Source organism: Equus asinus, chromosome 6 (genome assembly GCF_041296235.1).
Source record: "Equus asinus isolate D_3611 breed Donkey chromosome 6, EquAss-T2T_v2, whole genome shotgun sequence".
Classification (NCBI taxonomy): domain Eukaryota; kingdom Metazoa; phylum Chordata; class Mammalia; order Perissodactyla; family Equidae; genus Equus; species Equus asinus.
Window position 1 is genome coordinate 95,677,309 of NC_091795.1, and position 22,650 is coordinate 95,699,958.

Consider the following 22,650-nt stretch of genomic DNA (forward strand, 5'->3'; position numbering starts at 1 on the left):
GGTTCATCTCTCTCATTTCTTTTCTGTCCCCACCAGCTGTCCTCTATACTGTGGGCTGTCTGTTTTGGTGATTCCCTGACTCGTATCCAGGGTTCTGATTCTTTGGGTTTTTCTGTCTTGGACCGCATACACTGCTGGGAGATTAATTTTCCTAGGATCATGTGAATGTGCCATCCCTCTCTTCCTGCGTTTGCTCAAGAACTGTCAGTTTCTCTGCTGCTATGTTTGTTAGGGCTGTTTAAAAGGCAAGGAACAAAGACTTACTCTTTTACCTTAAGGAAATTGAGATTTATAGGACTGAATAAGAATCAGGATCCGGGCGGCTCCACCTTCTGCATCTCTCAGCGACCACATTTGTTTTCTTACTTAGGAGGAGTCTTCATCTCTGTTCATATCTGTTGGGTTCCCTCTCTGCTGACTGGCTGTCTCAAAACTGTCATTTGTGCAAGGCCCATAATGACTGTTCTCTGGTTCCTAATTCCCAGTTCTAGAGAGAGGAATCTGATTGGCCTAGCGTATTTCTTTGGGCAGTCACATGTCACAGATCGTATGTCCATCCCTGGTTATGGCTGGTGGTAGAGAACATGGCTGTTGAGGGTGACAGGAGCTGTGGGCAAAGTCCTACGGAAGAGGCATCTTTAGTATACCTATGCAGTGTATTCAATTTGACGGTTATCTCTGCTGTTTCTACTTGCTCTAGACCTGCCTGTAACAGGTTCTGGGGATATAAGAATGAAGGAGAGACACCCTTATCCTTGAAGAGGCTACAGATCTAACCAACCTCAGTTTCCAGTCTAAACTCTCACTTTTTACTTAAACAGTGCATCCATGCTGTTCATTGTTTCCTGGTTGTACACTACATAGTCACTCAGTCAACACTCTCCATCTGTTTTCATGCTGTTCCTTTTCCCTGATATGCCCTTTGTTCATTTCCCACCTACTGGACCCATTCCTCAAGGATCAACACAAAATGATCCTTCCATGATATCCCAGCAGGAGTAGTAACTTCTGTTTGGAACTCTCATAGTACTGTGGGTTTCTCTAGCACTATTCCACCTTGACTTATAGCATTGATTTATCTGGTTGCTGCAACATTTGCTTTTTGAATCATGTTAGGCAAGTTACTTATATATGAAACTTGTTTTCTCATCTGTAAAGTGAGAGATACTGTTTACTTAAGATTACTGGAAAATCAAAGAAGATCATAGATATAAAAGCGTCTCATAAACTGTAAAGTGACATGTAAATGCTATTTTTGTGATGAAGTTCTCTTATGTCTCCTGGTGAACAGTAAGCTTTTTGAAGGCTTGATAGGAATCCACCAGAGGCTGGCATGGGACTTGCACGTGATGCTGCCCTGGAAATATTGGCAGATGAGATCTTGCCCCCTGGGCTTTCTTCATTCACCTAATGTCTGTTGAACCTCTCCTGTGTTCCTGGAAATGTGTCAGGCACTACGGAAGCAGCAGTGACCAAAGCAGACATGTTTCCTGCCTGGGAACACTGCCACTGCAGTAAAGTGCAGCCCAGCTTTAAGGAAGGGGGCTGTTGGAAGAACCAGGAGAGGAGGAGGAGGAAGAGTAGGGTGGGGCAGAGGAGGAGGCCCTAAGCTGGTCTGGAGTGGGTGGTGGGGTAAGCATCACTGGGCAGCTGACATTTAAAGAGAGACCTGAAGGTGGTCTAGAGATTGACTGGGCAAAAGTGTGTGGCAAGCTGGGGCTGGGAGTGGGGAAGAAGAGCCTGGTTGTTGTAAGGGTGAAGGGGATAATGACAGGAGGATGGGATGTGGGTTGAGGGTTTTTGTTTTAAGATGCGTGGAATAGAACTTGTTTAAAGGATTCATTTAAGAGGGAAAGCGGGGCTAATCAGAAGTGAAGCCTTCGAGGGACATAATCAGATTTACTAGGCAGGTCCAGATCAAACGCGTGATTTATCTTGTGAGAAGCCTGGCTGATGGGAGTCATTTTATAACTATCAGCTGTGGCAGGCTTTTCTCCAGTTAAATTAATAAATGTAATGTGACTTATCAAATTCAGTTCAGGAAACATTTATCAGATCTTTAGTATGCACAAGAAACTGTTTTAGGTGCTTCTGAATTTGTGAAGGTAAGACTTGTGAAGTTCCTGAGATTAAGAAACAATAAAGAAGGAAAGGATGAATGAATGTGGAGATGACCAGAATTCAAGGCGTAGAATGTTGATGATCAGCAAAGTCTGCTATAGTATTTACCCACTAAATACACAAAGCAGAGAATGATATAATCAGCCCTCATGTGCCCATCCCCCAGCTCCAACAGCAATGAACAATATTTTGCCAATTTTATTTCAGCCATTTCCCTCTTCCCTCAACCACCCCCTTCCCCCGCTAGTACTTTAAAGAGACCTGAGCCTCCGTAGGGCAGGAATAATGTCTTATTCAACTTGGCAGTCATAACCCATAGCACAGTGCCTTGAAAATTATAGACTGCCAATAAACTGTTATTAGATTGAACCGTCATTGAATTATAGCTGTGTAGAATTGTATCCATTTTCTCTGAATTATATGATAAGAATAGATTACCTTTCCTTAATAGATTAGTTTAAGGGATATCTTTTGGGTAACTTAAAGCAAACCAGCTTCAATTTATAAGATTTTTTTTTTTTACTGTTAACCTTTTCTGCTTAATCTTAGTCTAAAAGAATCTAAATCTAAAGTCTTAATCTTAGTCACTATCTATAGGAGTGATAACTATTTTCTGTTTTGTGTATCTAAAGATGGTACACATACAATCCACATAATGGATTGGGAGAGAGAGGTAACAGGATTTGAAAATCTAAGATTTTCAGTCTTTGTTTTCTTTAACAATTGAGGTCTATGTCCATAGCTACTTTACTGTGCTCATTCCAGTCTTATGTGATGTTGTAGTGAGGAAAATATTTGATCCAAATAAGGGCTTTGTCACACATTTGTGTGTGTGTGTTTAAAATTTTTATTTTAAAGTAATTGCACACTCATAGAAGACTTGTAAGAGTAGTACAAAGAACTCTCTTTTATTCCTTACCCAGATTCTCCAAATGCAAAATTAAAATTTCGGTTGCACACAGCATATGTAATTATATTCCTGTTAATTCCATAACCATTTATTGTTGATGTACCAAGCCCTTACTTGGTTGCTGAGGATGCAAAGATGACTAGGATGTGATCTTTTCAAGGATTTCATAGTAAATTAATAAAAACATTATATTGAAATTATGCATGAAGTACAGTCATGTGTCACTTAACAGTGGGGATACGTTCTGAGAAACGCATTGTTAGGCGATTTCATCCTTGTGCGAACATCATAGAGTGCACTTACACAGACCTAGATGGTACAGCCTACTACACACCTAGGCTCTGTGGCGCTAATCTTATGGGACCACCATTGCATATGTGGACTGTCACTGACTGACATGTTGTTAGGTAGCACGTGACTGTATAGGTGTGCCAGATGAAACTGTCCAGGACAGGGCAGGAGAGAATCAAGGGGAAGAAGGGAGAAGGAGGTCCCAGAGGAGGTGACCCCTGAGCTGGGTTTTGAAGGAATGTTTTGGTTCATTAGAAAGTTAAAGCTGGGTCAAGTATTCTAGGTAGTTGGATCAGTATAGGCATGCTCACTCATTCGTAAATATTGGGTATCTACTGTGTGCCAGGCTGTTCTACGTGCTGGAGATTGAGCAGCAAACAAAACAGAGATAGTCCCCACTCTCACTGAGCTACGTTTTTGAAGTGAGGTGGAGAACAGGGAGGCAGAGAAAAACATTAACAAATGGTATATTGAGTGATGCTGAGTGCCATATGGAAGAATAGGCGCGATTATGAATGGGGAATAAGAGAGGAGGTGATGGCTTTTTTATACTCAGTGGTCAGGGAAGCTCTGATCAGGTGACGTTTGAATGGAAACCCTGCGTGGCCCAAGCAAAATGAAGGAGAAAGAGAGTGGTAGGAGACGAGCTCAGGGAGGTGGAGAAGGGGGAACAGATCCAGCAGCGCTTTGTAGGCCACAGTAAGGATTTGGGGTTTTATTTTTGCGTGAGAGGATGTTTTGAGCACAGGATGGTCATAATAAGACAGTGGTTTAGGTGGATCACTCTGGCTTTTGTACGGAGAAAAGGTTGTGGAGGTGGCAAGGACTGCCACCTAGTCCCAGGTGTCAACACCAGGGAGGGCTCTAGGAACTGCATTTTAGGGTCAGTGTTGCTAGAGACTTAAAGGAAAGGAGGAGAAAAGGAGGCTGGAGTTAGAAGGACCATGAGAGAGGCCACAGTCAGGAATGTATTGTGTCATTTCTGGAGGATACAAAAATTAGTAAGTGTTGGGTCACTATTGTTGCTTTGGTGTAGTTTGTAATGGGAGAAAACTTATAGAGTGCATCTACTAACCATTTGGCCTTTTGGTGAAAGCATTTTGAATATACCAAAAAAATTCTGTTAGGCTATTAAATTTGCTTGCAAGTTCTAAAAATGAGCTTACTGTGGCGTAAAGATTTTTTTCTAGCTTGCTATTGACTCTTTTTGCCATTTACAAAAATAATTGACAAGATATTAATTTTCTTGCTAATTGTGCAGAAGAACATACAACCTTATATTCCCATTAGACAAAAAATACTGTGGACAATAGATTATAATGATGCCCATTCATTCAAGAAATATAGTGTCTTCTGTGGGCCAGGAATTGGGCTAGGAATTGGATATTTGGTATAAAACAAAAGACAATAGTCCTTTCTCTTATAAAGCTTATATCCTAGTGGGAAAGACAGTGATTAAAAAGGTAAAAATTTGAAGTTTAGAAAAGTGCTGTGAGGGGAAATAAAAAAGGATCCTATGAAGGAAACAAAAAGGCTCCTATGGTAGAGAATAGTCCAGGTTAGGGGAATCCACTAAGAAAGGGTAGCTAAGATATGTTAATATTCTTTTATGTAAAATAGCTATTAGTTATTGAGTCTGTATGTGTTAAGCACTATTTTAAGCCCTTTGCTGTAACTATGCAGTTAGTTAAAGATGGTGAAACTTAGAGACAAGGTCAAGAAACTAGTCCAAGGTGATAAAATATTAAGCAGTGAAGTCAGGAGTCAAACCAAGACTATCTGTTTCTAGGGTCCATACTTTCAACCACTACATTAAACTGCACTTTAAGAAAGCCCTTTTGAAGATATAGCATTGAAACTGAAGGTTGGAGAATGTTCGTGGTTTTTGTCTGTGTTCAGATATGATTCCCAAGTGGTCTTGTTTTTGTCTTGACATCATGGTCACAGAGTGATTTGTTTTTGGTGTTCTTTGAATTGTTTACGTTCACATGAGAACATCAAGGTCTAGCTGTGCATTCCAGGCCTGTTCCTGATGGTCAGGGGCTGCTTTTCTCTTTCTCAGCCCCTATTATGTAGGCATTGTGCTAGACGTAAGGTGGATCCTGCCTCAAGAACTTGTAGTTTAGGGGAGATGTGGACAAGAATAAATAAGGTGGAAAGTTGAGTATGGTATGAGCAGTCTAAGTTTAGATGTATGCACAGGGTGTCGAGGAGTCCCAGAGCAGAGGCACTGGCCCAGCTTAAACAGCCAGTTAATGAAGGCTTCCAGGAAAAGATAATGTTAGAGCCACGTTCTCGAGGATGAATAGAAGCTGTCCAGGCATATGTGTGGGGGATGGGCTTTCTAAGCTCAGGGGGCAGTAAGTGCAAAGGCCTGGAAAGAAGAAAGCACAGGGCAGCCCGGGAGCTGCAAATAGATAAGTCTGGCTGGTGCTGAAAGTGAGGATATGAGTTGGTTAAGTGGGTTTGGGTGGAGGGTGGGAGGGATGGGGCTGGGCAGGGGAGAAAGAGATGAGGTTGGAATGGTAGGATGGGGCCAGATTATGAAGGATCTGCATGCCTTCACTATCAGAATCTAAAATTGAGTTTATGAGTCCTCACTGCTTTCCACAAAACAAAGCTTTTCATTGGAATTGTAGAATTGGATCTTTACAATGGCTTTAAAAGGCTTAAGGACTTCAGTTCCTTGAATAACTTGTGAGTGATAAAGCCATCGTCATCTGTTCTCCAAGCAGGAATTTGTGGGGAACTAATGGAAGGATTTTAAGAGCAGTGTTCACTCTTGCTTCAGTGTGGCAACTGGATTGGAGGGGGGAAAAACAGGAGGGAGGAGACACAAGTTGGGCAACTGCCACGTTGATCCAGGTGAGAGATGGTGCAAGAGATGTTTTTAGGACAGGTGTCTAGATCACAACAGTTTCCTCTTTTCTGGAAACAGTGCCAATACTATGTGACCTTGTAACCCCCTGCCAACCCTGTGACTATAGTTGATTAGTTCTGGGTTGGCACCTGACACAGGCTGGGCAATCAGCCCTTTTCTGGGACTTTTGGATTTGGGAACAAAGAACAGTCCGCTTTCTCTGGTTTTAGAAACCAGATTTGGGGCTAGATAGCTGTTGGCAGCCAGATTCCCACTTGTACAGAAGAATTTGGTCTGTAATGAAAGTAGAGTAAGCCAATAGAGAATAAAAATTCTGCTGGCATTTGAGGTCCAGTGGCATCCACCTTTCCTACATTTGGTTATGGGAAATAAACTAGCATTCATAAAGTAAATTTTCTGTTTTGCTTAAGATAGTTTAAATTTGTCTCTTGAACCCTTAGGAGTTTTGATTAGTGTAGATGGTGAAGGCCTGAAACTAAGGCACTGAGAGTGGGGTTGGCTCATCTCAGATGTTAGGAGGTAAATTGGACAGAAAATGGTAATTGTTGTACTCTGGAAAGAGCAGTTGATGCTTTGGTAGAGTGGATATGAGGGAGGTGTTCGAAACAAAGGGAGAAAATGCAGCTGTGGGGAGCAGCATGGCAGGTGGGGGCAACTTTGAGTGCTTCAGCTCCGCTGGGCTGTAGGATGGGGTGGGGCTGGTGAAAGAGACAAGCATGGTAGGTGGAGCCAGATCCTGGATGCCTTAATGAGGTCTGAGACTTGATCCTGTAAGAAGTGGGAACAAGTGAAGGTGCTGGATGTTGGTGGTGACTATTAATAAAAATCTCTTACTGGATTCCAATGATAAAAGTATTACATTCTAGGGGCTGGCCCCATGGCCTAGTGGTTAAGTTCGCGCGCTCCGCTGCAGGCGGCCCAATGTTTCGTTGGTTCGAATCCTGGGCGCAGACATGGCACTGCTCATCAAACCATGCTGAGGCAGCGTCCCACATGCCACAACTAGAAGGACCCACACCGAAGAATATATAACTATGTACTGGGGAGCTTTGGGGAGAAAAAGGAAAAAAATAAAATCTTTTTTAAAAAAAGTATCACATTCTAGAAAATTAGGAAGTAAAGTTTCTAAAGAAAATAAAAATTACATTAATGCCATCACCATTTGATCTGTTTCATTTCAGTATTTAAAAATGTGTATATTTTAAATAGTTGAGACTCTGTATACCTAGTTTTTTCTTAGTTAATTTTTTCTCCTACTAACAAGCATTTTTCTGTCAATACATTTTTGGAAACCTTTTGATGACTGTGTGTTAGTCTACTGTGTGAACGTATCATAATTTATGTAACCCCTCATCTCTAAGCTTTTTGTTTTTATGAATAAAATTCTGCTATATTTAAAATCTTTGTCCATGTTTCTTGTGTTTTATAATTGATTTCTGAAAGTGAAGTTACCAGATCAAATAATTTTTTTTGAGGATTTTTGAAAGTAAGGCATTATTGAGGTACAATTTACCTACCATATAATTCATCCTTTTTAGTGTCTGGTTTTGAGTTTGACAAAGGTGTATAATTGTGTAAGCACCACCACAGTCGGGATATAGAACAGTCCATGACCTCCCCAAATTCTCTTGTACCCTGCTGTGTTCATCTCCTTCCACCACCTTACTCCCTGACGATCTCTTATCTGTTTTATGTCCATATAGTTTTCCTTTTCTAGAATGTCATATAAATGGAATAATACAGTGCAATAATTTCTGTCTTCTGGCTCCCAAAGATTGACTTCCATTCCACATGCAGAACACATTCACCCCATCCCAAGGCCCCCCAAAGTCTCAGCTCATTACTGCATCAACTCAAAGTCCAAAATCTCATTTGAATCTTGTCAGCTCAAAAATTCCAAATCTCATCATCTAAATCAGATATGAGTGACGCTCTATGTATAGTCCATTCTGAGGCATGATTCCTATCCGTCTCTGAACCTATGAAACGCAAGAAAATGTTATGTACTATAAAGTACAACGAGTGAACAGGCGTAGGATCATCAGCTATAGACCTTCCTGTTCAAGAGTGGGGAAGATGTAAGGAAAAAGGAGTCACCGGTCCCAAGCAGTTTTATTCTCTTAACAGAACAAAAATTTTTAATTTTGATCAACTCTCATTTATCAGTTTTCTTTTTTTAAGGACCATGCTTTTAGTGTTATATCAGAGGAATCTTTGCTTAGTCCAAAATAGTCCATGCTTTCTTCTAGAAGTTTGTGCTTTTAGATATTACATTTAGGTCAGTTTTGGATTAGTGTGTGTATTTGGTGCAAGGTATGAGTTAAGGTTTGTTTGTTTATTTCATTTGGATGTCCAATTGAATTACACAAAGTTCCTTCTCTTTTGGAACTTACTTTCTAGTTGTGGTAGATGGACAAGAAACGCACAATATGTTGTATTTCAGTGGTGGCGAGCACCATGGAGAACATAAAGCGGGGTGAGGAGGTGAGAGTGCGGGGACCGCTGTGCGTGTGTGTGTGAGGTTGACATGGTCAGGTTAGACTTTCCTCGTAAGGTGACTGAGGAAGTGAGGGAGTGACCCATGTGCGTGGGGGGGGGGGTGGTGCTGAAATTTAGGCAGACAGCAAAGCTAGTGCAGAGGTCCTGAGGTGGCGCAGTGCTGGGCGTGTTCAGGCAGTGAAGTGGGTGAGGGGGAGTAGTAGGAGCTTAGGTCAGAGGAGTAACCTTGTCACTTAGAGTCATGTAGGCCAAGATAAACATCTCATTTTACCTTGAGTGCTTTGAGAAGCCGTTGGAGAGCTCCGAGCAAGGAAGGCTGTAATCTGACTCAGTACTGCGCAAGGCGCTGGTCTTCCAGCCGCAGTGCCCAGGAGCTTGTTAAAGACGCAGACTTAGGGCCTGCACGCAGACCTGCTGTCAGAATCTCTGAGGGGAGGCTCCAGGCATCTGTGTTTTACAAGCTGTCCAGGTGATTCTGATGCATGTTATGGTTTAAGAAGCTCTGGTCCAACTTATGTTTCAAAAGATCACTGTGGTTGCCTCGTGGAGGACAGACTCGGGGGAAGGCAGAATGGAAGTAGGAAGAGCAGTTAGGATTTAGGTGAGGAGTCGCAGTGGCTTGGGCCAGGGTATTGTGATGAGATGGTGAGTAGTAATCAGATATGAAATATATTTTATAGGTAGAATCAAAAGGATTTGCTAATAAACTGAATGTAGAGTGTAAGTGGACGAGATAAGTCATGGATAATTCCAAGGCTTTGGCCGTGGAAGAGTGGAGCTGGAGCTGCCATTGGCTGGAGTGGGGAAGACAGCGGGAGGAGCAGTGGAGCACCTTCTTTCGTTTATGGTGGTGATGTGGAGGAGGCTTCGGGGCATGGATCTGGAGTTTGGGGTTCAGGTGCGTCTTGGGAAGAGAGAGATGGGCATTTTGACGGCTGAGCTCTGGGGCCTTGTTTTCACTGCTGCCGGTGGAGGTGCATTTGTACAAGGTTAAGGTTAAGAATGATAATATAGTTAGTAGTAATTTAGTTTTTTTCTAATCACAAATTATGTGTATTTTATCTAATCTGGTTTTAACAGGTATTGGAATAAAGCTAATTACAGCTGTCTGTGAAAATGTCAGTTCTGATATCACAGAGTGTAATAAATTATGTAGAAGAAGAAAACATTCCTGCTCTGAAAGCTCTTCTTGAAAAATGCAAAGATGTAGATGAGAGAAATGAGGTAAGATCAAGTTTCTAAAATTAAATTCTTTTCACAAATATTTGTTGACTACTTACTATGTATAAGGTACTGTGCTAAGGATAAAGGTGAGTAAGTAAGAAATATATAGTTCTCGCCCTCGGTAATATTACCTTTGGTGGTAATTTCTTATAGCTAAAAGTACTTCAGATTCCATATTTTTGGAATACGTTTCAACTTTTTTATAAATGATTGAATATTGAGTTGGGATGTAGGATTGAATTTTTTTTCCAGATGAAATAATCAATATTCAAGAAATTTGAATACTAAAGTCTAAAGTGTTTCTAAGAAGTTTTAGAGAGCTTCTAGATCCAATCTTCCTATAAATAGACTAACCAGAGAAAATTAGAACTTTCTGAAATGTTTTCTTTAATGGAGCGAAACTGTCTTCCCGAGTTGTTTATTCCACATACCTTGGGATTTTAAAGACCCTACGTCTTTAAGAGACAGTTAAATAGGTCATGTGTTCTGTTTAATAAGACAAGGAAGTATATATTTACCATTTTCATTAACTTAGATATGTCTGTTCAACAATACAGGTAAATAAAATGTTGATCTTATTTCATCAGCAGCAGCCAGGCTGCAACATTTTAGGGACTAATAAACTTTTTATGTGAGTTTTTTAAGTGGCAAAGTATATATTTGTTTTATAAAACTTAAGAAAAATATTCCTGCTTCTTAAAAGTATATATTTTCAATATAGTGTAATTTTTTGTCAGTAGATAAGATGAATGAGGAATGATTTAGTTATATACATATGTATGTGTGTGTATATGTGTGTACATATATGTATCTGTGTGTAGACATGTAAAGAATTTTATTTATGATTTTTTTATTGTGGGAAAAAACACATAAAATTTACCATCTTAACTATTTTTAGTTGTATACAGTTCAGTGGTGTTAAGTAATTCGTGTTGTTGTGAAATATCTCCAGAACATTTTCAGATGTGAAGCTCCATACCCTTTAAACAACAACTTTCCATTTCCCCTTCCCACAGCCCCTGGTGACCACCATCGTACTTTCTGTTTCTATGAATTTGACTACTCTAGGTACTTCATATAAGTGGAATCATACAGTATTTGTCTTTTTTTTGGTGAGGAAGATTGGCTCTGAGCTAACATCTGTTGCCAATCTTCCTCTTTTTGCCTGAGGAAGATTGTCCCTGAGCTAACATCTTGCCAATCTTCCTCTATTTTGTATGTGGGATGCTGTCACAGCATGGCCTAATGAGTGGTGTGTAGGTCCACACCCGGCATCCAAACCCTGGGCCACTGAAGTGGAGTGCACAAACTTAACCACTATGCCACCAGGCCTGTCCCAGTATTTGTCTTTTTGTGACTGGCTGATTTCACTTAGCATAATGTCCTTAAGTTCATCCATGTTGTAGCATGTGACAAGATTACCTTCCTTTTTAAAGCTGAATAATACTCTGTTGTATGTACCTATCACATTTTGTTTATCCATTTATCCACTGATGGACTTGTGGGTTGTTTCCTCCTCTTGGCTATCGTGAATAGTGCTTCTCTAAATATGGGTATGCAAATATTAGAAATGTTTTTAAACTGCTGAATCAAGGAGTATTACTTTATTATTATTATTATTATTATTATTTTTGACATAGGGTACCTAATTTCATTGTGTTAACTGTCATTAAGGAAATCTTGATATAAAAATTTTATTATTGCAATAACAATACAATAGCTAATATTTTTATCGAATATTTATGCAAGTATTATGGCAATTATTCTTTATATCTTAGCTCCTTTAATTTGAGTAGCAATTCTTTAAAGAATAATGCTGTTATTTATCTCAGTTTACAGATAGATGACTTAATCTCAATTTCTTTTCCAAGGTTTATCTGGTAAACCCAGATTTGAACCCTGCTCTATTTAACTTCAGACTATAATCTGTTTATGCTCTACTGCCTTGAGTCTTAAGAATAAGTTCATCTAATGATAATACCTATATTTTCAGTGTTTCTATATTGAACAAATTGTATTTTGATTAGTTAATGTTATTATACTCTTCTGTGATTATGAATAGTCAAGAATTGTTATAAGAAGATAAGAGATAAAATTGGAGATTGTTCATTGTTATAACAATTGTGTACAGAAATATGTAGTGATTTTGTTAGCGTATATTAGCATATTTGCAATAATAAAATGATGCTAGTTTAAAAAGATTGTTTTACTTCATAGTTATTTTCTTTGGGAATACTGAGAAAATATCTTTACTTGGAAGGAGAAAAATAGCATATCAGTCAGCATAAAATTATATTAATCTTATTTTCATAAAGAATGAAGCATATTTGGTATAGAGCTTAACTTGGCATCATGCATTAGGTAGCATTTAATAGGTATTAATGATATTTATATCTAATAGTTAAATATTGTATCCGTTTAAATTGGAGTTTTAAAGTAATAATTTGAAACAACCTGCAGTTGTTCACTTATGGCTCATTGTGAAGGTTGGGGAGAAAGTAGCTTTCTCAAGGCCTTTTTATTAGCATTTTGCTTCTATAACTGATAGAACTTAATTTTTATAGTATTCTAAAGAGTTGCTTGGACTTTCTTCCCTTCTTTCTTGCCCTTAAAAGTAGAATATTTAATTACGTCGTGTTCATATGTTTTGGTTATCAGTTTTGAAAAGGTGTCTTAAATATTACATTGGTAAAATAAAATGATGCGGGGAAAATTGCCTGATGCTGTGCTTAGCATATAATCAGCTGCAATCAGTAAATGCTAATTTCCTTCCTTCTTTTCTTTCTGCTCTATTTATAAACTAGATAAATCTCTTGGCCTGTGGATATTCTCAATGATGGCAAATCTTTGCCCTTTGCACAGTAGTGAAGGGATTTTATTTTACTTTATTTTTGAGTAGAGCAAAAAATCACTTTCAGCTCTTCTTGGTACAAGGGTATAGTGTCGAGGTTGGACATTATTCTCCTGTCTAAGAAAATGAAGTGACTCTAATTCAAAAGATGGATTTTGTTATGTGTTTACCACCAGACTTTGAAGGCAATTACAAAGGAGAATTTCAAACTGTTTTAGTTTCACTACAATTATTGGAAGAAGTATATATCCTCCAAAGGCGACTGCCTTACAGTGCAGTGGGTATTTAGGTCTAAATTGCCAAAATAAATAGAAGTGGGACCATGTAGGAATTGGGAAGAGCAAAAAGATGCTGAATAGGAGGCGTTTTTGCACTGTAGCCTCCTGGGAAGCTGAGATAAAGTATGGTACCTGTTGTGGGGAGCTTCACTTGTTGCACAGTGTTCTGTTTTGGCTTGAGGTCATTATAAGTAGAGCAGGGCTCATATGAGTTATGTGATCATGTGTTTTTTGGAAAGAAATGGGCTTGGGATTTGCTGGGATGGGGGGTTTGGTAGGGAAGGGGCCTTTAGTGATTAATTTTGAGGGGGAAGAATAAAGTTGTCATGACTGTTCCTGAGTTATTCTGTATCCCCACAACTATAGTTACTAGCTTGGTTAAGCAAGAGCTAGTAGAATAAATAAGATATATTTTGATAAGGCCCAATTTATAAGGTAACTAATCTTCTATCTTTGGAAATCTAATAAAACTTCATTTCAGCCTTTCCTGCAAATCATTTACCTTTTTGGATAGTGTAGCTACAAAAGATGTATCAGTTAAGAATTGCTTTGGACCGCATGTAACAGCTCCCAGAACAGTGGCTTGATCTAATGAAGGTCTTGTTTTTCTCACATAATGACAACCTGAAGGAGCCATTCCAAGGCTGGTATGATGGTTTCAGGATATCTTCCTAGGCTCCTTCTGCCCTCTGGCCAGTCCTCATTGTGTGCTGCTTACTGCACACCAGCCATCTTGATACAGCTACAGCATTGTGTCTACACATTGGGCAAGAAGAAGGAAAAGGGGACAGGCCAGCTGAGATAGTCACATTACCGAGCTTTCCTGGGAGACCCAGCCAGAACAGTGTCGGGATTATTTCCAGTTGCAAGTGAGGCCGAACAGTGTGGGGTTTTTTTCAGCTGAGCACACTGCTACTCCCAACAAAATCCTGTTGCTCTGGACACTGAGTAGACAACTTATAGTTTCTGCAAGAGAAGGTTATGACTATTCAAGTCTTTCGTTTGGCTTGTTTCTAGTTAGTCAAGCTTATTTCATCTTTCTTATTTGTGTTATAGGTATTTATACACATCTACATTATGTTTTCTCTCATACTCTAGAAGCACCTATCTCTGTGAACTATCTGAAATGTGGCTGTCACCCCAGAATTAAACAGAAAACTGCTAAGTTTTTGGAATTACTATTTTGAAAACTCTGATGTAAAGCTCATGTATCCTTAGGACCGTGGATTCAGAGCTAATTGGCTGTAATTTATATATTATACCAATGACTTTGATATCTCACTTTTTATCCCAGTTGATTAGAAGGGAGAAGGATGTTGTAGAAGGTATGTCAAAGTCATCAGAACCGATGGAGGCAAGCCTAGTGTAATAATTGATGTCTGTAGTTATGACTCAGAATCATAAATATAATCTTTAAGATAATCTGTTTAATAAGTAACGATGTGTGCATTGCTTTTTAGAGTAATGGGTATCATAAAAGTCATAATCAAGTTTAATGTTTAAAGGGTAAACTTTTTCACCTGGAAAATCTATTTATGCGTAATACCTCATTCCCTAATGACCCTGGTTGAATGACATTTGACTCCCACATATAATTTAGTATCCATTGTTTTCTAAGAATGTCTGTATTTAATGCAATTTACTTTTTACTTTGTTTAAACCAGTATTTGTATTTAACACTTAACTTCTTTTATTCTTATAATAGCAGCCGTCATATTTTGCCAATTATTATAACTATTTGCTTGTTTGTATGTTGCCACTAATAGATTTTTAAGTTCTTTGAGACTTTGCTCACTTATTTACTCAACGAGTATTTGAGTAGCTATGTGGCAGTCACTCTCTCTCACACTGGGATACAGTATTAAAGAAACAAAACAGACATGTTTTCCACCCTCATGGAGTTTGGAGCCTTTAGGGAAAACACAATAATCACAGAAATAAAAGTGCATTTAGAACAAGGATTCTTCTAGTAAAGGAAGAGTAGAGGAGGTTAGCATGGCTCCACTGAGGGGTTGATGTTTGACGCCAGAGCAGAAGGGTGGGCGGTAGTGAATTGGGTGGGGCAGGGAAGAATGTCTGAGGGTCCAGAGTGGGAAAGAGCTTGAGGGTATGTTGGTGGGAAGGGAATGGCAGAGAATAGGTTTCAAGGTAGGCCTGCTGTGGTCTCCATCATTCAGGGCTTGTGAAGGCCGTGGTGGGGATTTTGGTTCTTATCCAAAAAAGCATTGGGAAACCATTGAGGGTTTTAAGCAGAGGAATGATGTCAAATTAGCATTTAAAAAAATCACTGATATTTTCCTGCACACTGACGTACACTCAGTAAGTGGGTGCTTAAATAATTATTTGTCTAATTGAACTTAAATTTTGGTATAGCTTTTTTCTTACCTCTTTCATACCTTTTCTTTTTTCATACCTTAGCATGTTTTAGCACCTTTAGTGCTGTCACTCTTAACCCACTACTTCTAATGTGTTTCATATTGTGGCACTTGCAGAAAATGAAAATGCGTGTATTGTGCTTGCAATAGATGAGGCTTGCTGTTAGAGGGGATCCGCTCCAGGATCCAGCTGCCTGGGCCCTGCCCTGCTGTCCCAAGGCGGGGGGAGCACTGTTTCTTACTGCTGTGACTCATTCTGGCCACACAGGCTGGGAAACTCTGATGTAACTACAAGAGGCTTTTATTTTAATGAATTAAGGTTATAAGGGACAGCTGAACCAGCCCTGATGGCCTAGTGGTTAAAGTTTCATGCTCTCACCGCTTTGGCGGCCTGGGTTTGGTTCCTGGTTGAGGAACCACACCACTCGTCTGTCACTTGCCATGCTGTTGCGACGGCTCACGTAGAAGAACTAGAAGGACTTAGAACTGGAATATACGACTGTGCACTGGGGCTTTGAGGGGAAAAAGAGGAAGATGGGCAACAGATGTTAGCTCAGGGCGACTCTTTCCCAGCGACAAAAAAAAACAAACAACCCATGTTCTGTATCATATTCTAACAGTATTGTTAGAGAATTTAGTTACCATAGATATCCTAAGTTTTTTATATACATTGTGGTAATTACTTTTCAGAGCCTAGTATTATTCATGTTTGTTTGTTTTGAATGAAATAGCAGTGCCAAAAGCAGATTACTAATGCTGTGGTAAAACACAATGTTTCATTTTCTCTTTGACTTTTACATTATTAGTAAACTGAAAACTAAAGATTTCAAAGGTGTTTCTAAATTAAAGAAATATTTTAAACAGTGTTTAACGTACCATCATGAAAATGTAAGTGTGGTATATTTAACTGGTGTTTCAGTTAAAGAACAGCACCTTGACTCTTCTCTGTTTCTTTTATGTTCTCTAGTGTGGCCAGACTCCACTGATGATAGCTGCTGAACAAGGCAATCTGGAAATAGTGAAAGAGTTAATTAAGAATGGAGCTAATTGCAATCTGGAAGATTTGGTATATATTGAAATAATTTACTTATTGTCTTCTTTTTCTTTTCCTTAACTTTGCTGTTTCTTTGTTTTTAAGAGGTGACTCAAAAGTAATAGATTACAAATTGTGCTTTCACATCTATCTCAGCTTTGCCTAATGATATGCTAAGTTTTTTTAAAGGTGTAATACAGAAGGGAAATTTTTACTTTGAATGAAAGATCTCATCTCTTCGTGTTTTCTGTATATGGACGACACTGTCTGAATAGGGAGCACATACACATAAAATTAAGTGCCTGCCTAGAAATTATCCATGTGTGAGTCATGTTTTTAAGTAACTTAAAATACTCATAATACTCATAATAAGATGTTCATATAAGATACTCGTAATAGTATCTTACTATTATAAATACGGTTACCTATGATAATTGTCAGAAAGATATGGTCCCTTCTGATTCCACTTCTGAGGGATAAATCACTGTTCTAGGAGGCTTACGTTTCCTCTACTTTCTCTGTTTCCTAGGAATTGTTTTTTAGGGTCACACAGCTAAATCTGTTTTGTTTTTTAAAATTGATGATTCAAATTAATGATTTTAAATTGATGATTTTAATTGAATGATCATTTGAGTTAAATTATACTCATGCATAAAAGTTAGGATAGGATACTTGTAATCTTTACTTAAAAAATAAAGAATATGCTTTCTTTGTCACATAGTTTCTAAACTCATCATATGAGCATCAGGTGAGATCACTTTAGTTTAATAGCCTGTGTATGTGCTCTGAAATCTGATTACAGGCTCTGTAATTTAAAGTTATAATAATGGTTGCTAGCCACAAGGATTAGCTTTGAGTTTTTGATAGTCATCTTTTCTCCTTTTTAAAAAACACAGTATGTGATTAGAAGTCCAGTGAAAAGACTGAACAAGCAGTTGTGAAACCGTTTCTACACCATTGTAGTAATAAAAGTAGACAAATTCTGAACAGAGCTTATGCTTCAATGTTATTTTCGGTTAGTTTAGAGTGGGTCAAAGCATGTCAATTTGGTATGATCATTTGGTATGTAAATTTGAATTTATTTTTCCTCACTTTGGAATGTTATGTTTGGTTTTGAAATGTCACATTTGTGTCTTTGTATTCAAGGATAACTGGACTGCACTTATATCGGCATCAAAAGAGGGGCATGTGCACGTTGTGGAAGAGCTGCTTAAATATGGGGCTAACTTGGAGCACCGGGATATGGTCTGTACATTCTTTATGCTGTGTTATTAATTCACTGGAGTGTTATCAACACTAATAGATATGTGAAATCTTGTATTTTTGTGTGTGAGGTGAGATTATAATAATGTTTTTAGGATTTGGGGTTAGGCATTGAAATAACCCTCAAGATTGTTTTAAGATCAGGTGATATAATGTATCTCTTTTAGAATATTCTTAGTCTTTATTTTTAGTTTATTTCAGAGTTTAAAATTCTGAAATATTGTTGTAAACAACTCATTACCCTTTAATATATCCAAGCTTTTAGAACTTGAGAGAATTGTTTCCTTTGAGGAACTTTGAGAGGGACATAGTATAGTTTAAAGAATATTTTCAGTTGCTCCAAGTTATAATTTTCAGCATAATGGAAGAAAGGAAGGAGTTGATGTCCTTGATGTATAAAGCGTATTGCTCTGCTGATGGTGCTTTGTGAAGTCTGGGTGGTCTGAGTTTTTAAGAAATTGCAGCATTCCACCGTCTTGTACTTAATGTTATATTGTAATTGTAATTTACGTAGTCTTTTTACCTCTTTAATATTAGATTTATTCTCAAAACTTAGTGAAGTGGGTGGTACTTATTTTTTTAGGAAGATACAGAACCATTTGTATCCTACCTATTTCTGAAAAGAAATTGAAGTACATTGCTATAAAAGTGTCCCCCAAGTAATTATCACAACACCCTTTTACATTTAAAGAGTCTTTGTGTTTGGCTTTAAAACACCAAAAATTGGGGAAACTGAGGACTGTGTCTCCCTTAGTAGTCAGTGTTGAGGAACCCTAACTTCAAAGGATTGGGTGGATGGTGCTAGCGGCTGAGCTTGTGAGGGAAGGCAGAGTCCCTTGGACTTGTGAAAGGAGAGCAGAGTAACCGACAGGGGTTGTCTGGGACTCAGGAATAATTCCAGTATATAATCTCAGGAAATCTAGTGAAGATTCTTTTTTGAGAGGACCTTTTACGGGCACCAAACTCTAGCTATTGCTATAGACAATTGGTTCCAATTTTTTCATTTTGCAAATTTAGACATAGTTTTCTCAAGAGTAAAGTTTCATTTCATAGATTCTTGCACAGGGTGACATTATACAAATTAAAGCGAGGGCATGATTTTAAAACAATTCTGGGCAGGCATTTTACAGATTAAAATATTGGTATGTGTAAGACTTGACTTGCCCAACTCCATAATTTGGCCTAAATAAATCACATCAGCCTTTCTTTGTCTTTCAAGACCTTGACGCTTTTGAAGCCTACTTGTCTATTATTTTTAGAATCTCTCTCAGTTTGGATGTGTCTGGTGTTTCTCATGATCAGATTGAGATTGTGCTTTACTAGGAAGAATACCGCAGAGGTGATATGCCCTTCTCAGTGCGCCACCTCTAGGTACACGATACCAGAATGTGTCACCGCACTGTTCACCTGGATCTCTTGGTTAAGGTAGTCTCTGTCAGATTTCACCACTGTAAGATTACTATTTTTCCCTTTGTAATTACTAAATATTTTTGGCAAGATACTTTGAAACTATACAGATATCCTGTTTTTGATTAAATTTTCACTCATTTGTTTTAGCATCCATCAGTATATCTTGCATGCAGCAGTTATTACTGTGGTGTTATAGTGGTGATTTTTCTGTTTCCCTCATTCCCTCTACGTTTATTAATTGGAATTCTTCTGTAAGGAAGAGTTCTCTCTGTCTGTCTATATCTAGATATAGATATATATGGGCTCATAAACATTTATTTTATTTTTTGGATTATAATCTAGTTCTATACTTACTTTTAAGTGCCCTTTCAAGATGCCCTATCCTTTTTTAGAAAATAGGATTTAGAAACCAATATCTAGGTGTAGATGTGTTTATTGCTACTGGGGTGTCACTGCTTGCAGTCCTTCTCATTGGATAGATGTAGGAAACACGTGTCTGGATACTAACTCTTACATACGCATACATCTATTCTGTATCTAATTTGTGTATACATTTTAAAAAGAGACTAGGTTGATACCGCCAACCCAATCCATTGTAACCTTTTCTGTTTCCTTAATTTGTACCTCTTCTCTGATGCTGAGACATCTGGCTCTCCTTATCTGCACAATCTATTGATTTGTTCAACTCTAGTATATGAATAAAGTAGTTTCAGCATTTCTAATCCATACCCCAAGAGAAACAGATTTATCTACGAAGTGGAGTGTTTGTGTGTAGTTCTTTTTGTCTGTAGCATTACAGTGTTCAGTTAAAATTTTGCTTTTCGAAGTTACCTAGGTCAGCTTCTAAGTAATTTTGTGATTCATTTGTAATATAGTTAGGTTCGTTTGTTCCAGTCTGTATTCTATCTTTCCTCTCCATATTCTGGTTGATTTCTGAAAAATTTGCATACAATGAAATTCACTCTTTGTGGTGTACAGTTCTTTAGTTTTTGACCAGTGCATAATGTCATATATCCACTACGCAGTTCTATGCAGAGCAGTTCCATCACTTCAGCAGTACCCTCATGCTGCTCCTTTATAGTCAACACCTCCTCCCTCCTCAACCCCTGGCCACCACTGATCTGTCTTCCCTTTCTGTGGTTTTGCCTTTTTCAGATTAGGGCAAGTATTTTTTTTAATATCTTTTTTAGGGATGATGAAACAGGATCAGAAGGATTAAGTGATTTATATTCTCAGAACCAAATGTGAATTGGTCCAAAAACTAGTTTTAAATAAGCAAACAAAATATTTGTTCCTTAGTATAATTTGATTACATTGGTCTCTTTTATTGAATTGCATTATAGCTAAAGAGAAAATTGCTCAAAGCAAAGAAAAAAATTGCTCCTGTAGCTTAGAAAATAGAAACTTATCATGCTGTTAATTCATACTTGATGGCTTCGCCTACCCCAAGAAATCATGATCTACAGATTATTGCCTCAGTGTCCTCTTTTTTAGCAAGAGGTACTGTAATGATCTGGGATTTATAGGATGTGTTTAAATGCAAGAGGTGAATATGATTGCTGAAATTCCTCTCTGGAAAAAGTCTAGACTCATACAAGGAGGAGAATAACTAGGGACATAGAAAATTTTCTCAAGAAAAATTTTTGAACAGCCAAAATAAATCCTGGAAATTTGGAAAAGTCCAACATGAATCTTCCCTATTGCAGTTTCCAAGAAGTAGTAAAACCTTTGGAGTGATCATTTCAGACTTAAGAGAATTGACTTATTTCATGTACTGTCGTGTATGTCTCTGAGAAGCTTGGGAATTTAAGACTTAGTAGTAGTGCTTTCATAAAACAGTGGTTTTATAAAGAATATTCACAGAACGAACTTCATTAATGGCTTCTTTTTTCTTTGCTTGGAGATAATGCAAAGTTTTATCTCCTTCCTCCTTTTTTTTCTTTCAGGGAGGTTGGACAGCTCTTATGTGGGCGTGTTATAAAGGCCGTACTGAAGTGGTCGAGTTGCTTCTTTCTCATGGTGCCAATCCAAGTGTTACTGGTCTGGTAAGCGTTAACAAAAAATTCATTTGTAATGTAAGTGGTAAGTTCTTTTAGGAAATACTTTAGGCTGGTTGTACTTTAGACTTCATAGTGAATAATGATGATCTAGATCTTATTAAAGATAAGAATTTAGAATGTGAGTTCAAAACAATGCAAATTTTTTTCTCAACCTATTTCTCAATTTTTATGAGCAAAAAGGCAATGCTTAGAGCTTGCATGTTAATTATAGCTATATAGCATTTCAAAAGAAAATTTTGAAACCCTAAGTCATCTTGCCTTGTTTTCTGTGGGTATGCATTCTTAGTGTAAAATTCTGTAAAGAAAAGAGACATTTGCCAAATATGCATACCATTTTTCTACACATTCTTATAGATGGTAGTGCATGCGTTACTACTTTGCTTCAGACTTGATCTCGGACTGCAGATTAAGGAACTGTTTTATTGTTGGGGGAATTCTTTCACAATGTAGATGTATATAAAATTGTCACATTGTACACTTTAAATATCTTACAATTTTATTTGTTGGTTATACCTCAATAAAGCTGAAAAAAAAAGAAACCGTTTATTCAAGTTAGTGAAAGGATTATATAAGAAAAGTTTCACATTCCTCTTATTAGTCTTGCCTGTTGGTTAGATAATCACATTATTTGTATTGAATCTATAAAAATAAATGTGTTAATAATATATATTTATTTAAGGTTGCCGATTATGTATTATGAGTACTGTGAGTGTTTTTAAAGTGGAGAATGGTGTGTAACTTGATTTTTAAAAATATTACTTTGTATTACTCCCTTTGTTTTTACAGTCATGCGCTGCATAACAATGTCTCAGTCAACAACGGACCACATATATGAACCACATATATGACTGTAGTCCTGAAAGATTAGTACTGTATGGCATAGGTGTGTAGTAGGCTATACCATCTGGGTTTGAGTAAGTACACTGTATGATGTTCCCACAAGGAAGAAATCGCCTGATGACGCCTTTCTCAGAACATATCCCCATTGCTAAGCGACGCATGGCTGTACTTTTCTTAGCACATGTGTGCTGTAAATATCCACCTAAAAGATTTTTTCTTTCCCTCCCTACCTTGTGCCCTCCCTCCCTGTCTTCCTTTGTTCCTGTCTACCTACCTACCCACCTACCTGTCTCCCAGCAGTACAGTGTTTACCCAATCATTTGGGCAGCGGGGAGAGGCCATGCAGATATAGTGCATCTTTTACTGCAAAATGGTGCTAAAGTCAACTGCTCTGATAAGGTAGGTCAGCAGGATCTTTGCAGGTTCCAGTTCATTTTATGTCTACTCGTGTGTCTAATTTACAAGTATTTTCATATGATCTTAAGAGGCTGCTCTGACGTGTCTTCCATTTATGTGTATTACTGTCTTTTATGTAGATGTACATCTCATAGATGGCTTCCTTATAGGTACTGTGTACTAAGTGTCCTTCCATTGTTTTATAGCACATTCATTAT

The 22,650-nt window shown here is 38.1% G+C and overlaps 1 protein-coding gene across 25 annotated transcripts in view; it reads left to right on the forward strand.

The window, feature by feature from the left end:
• The window catches only part of KIDINS220 (kinase D interacting substrate 220), a 114,055-nt gene that overhangs the window by 1,525 nt on the left and 89,880 nt on the right, over positions 1-22,650 (forward strand). For 17 of the 25 annotated variants that reach the window (XM_070512645.1, XM_044771907.2, XM_070512648.1 and 14 more), the window contains exons 2-6: positions 9,783-9,926; positions 16,398-16,496; positions 17,610-17,708; positions 21,083-21,181; positions 22,334-22,435. In XM_070512645.1, the coding sequence (XP_070368746.1) occupies positions 9,819-9,926; positions 16,398-16,496; positions 17,610-17,708; positions 21,083-21,181; positions 22,334-22,435 (507 nt within the window). In that variant the 5' untranslated portion in view covers positions 9,783-9,818. Of the gene's footprint in view, positions 1-9,034; positions 9,172-9,782; positions 9,927-16,397; positions 16,497-17,609; positions 17,709-21,082; positions 21,182-22,333; positions 22,436-22,650 lie in introns of those variants that run through there. The other 8 variants (XM_044771905.2, XM_070512649.1, XM_070512647.1 and 5 more) reach the window with 3 other exon arrangements.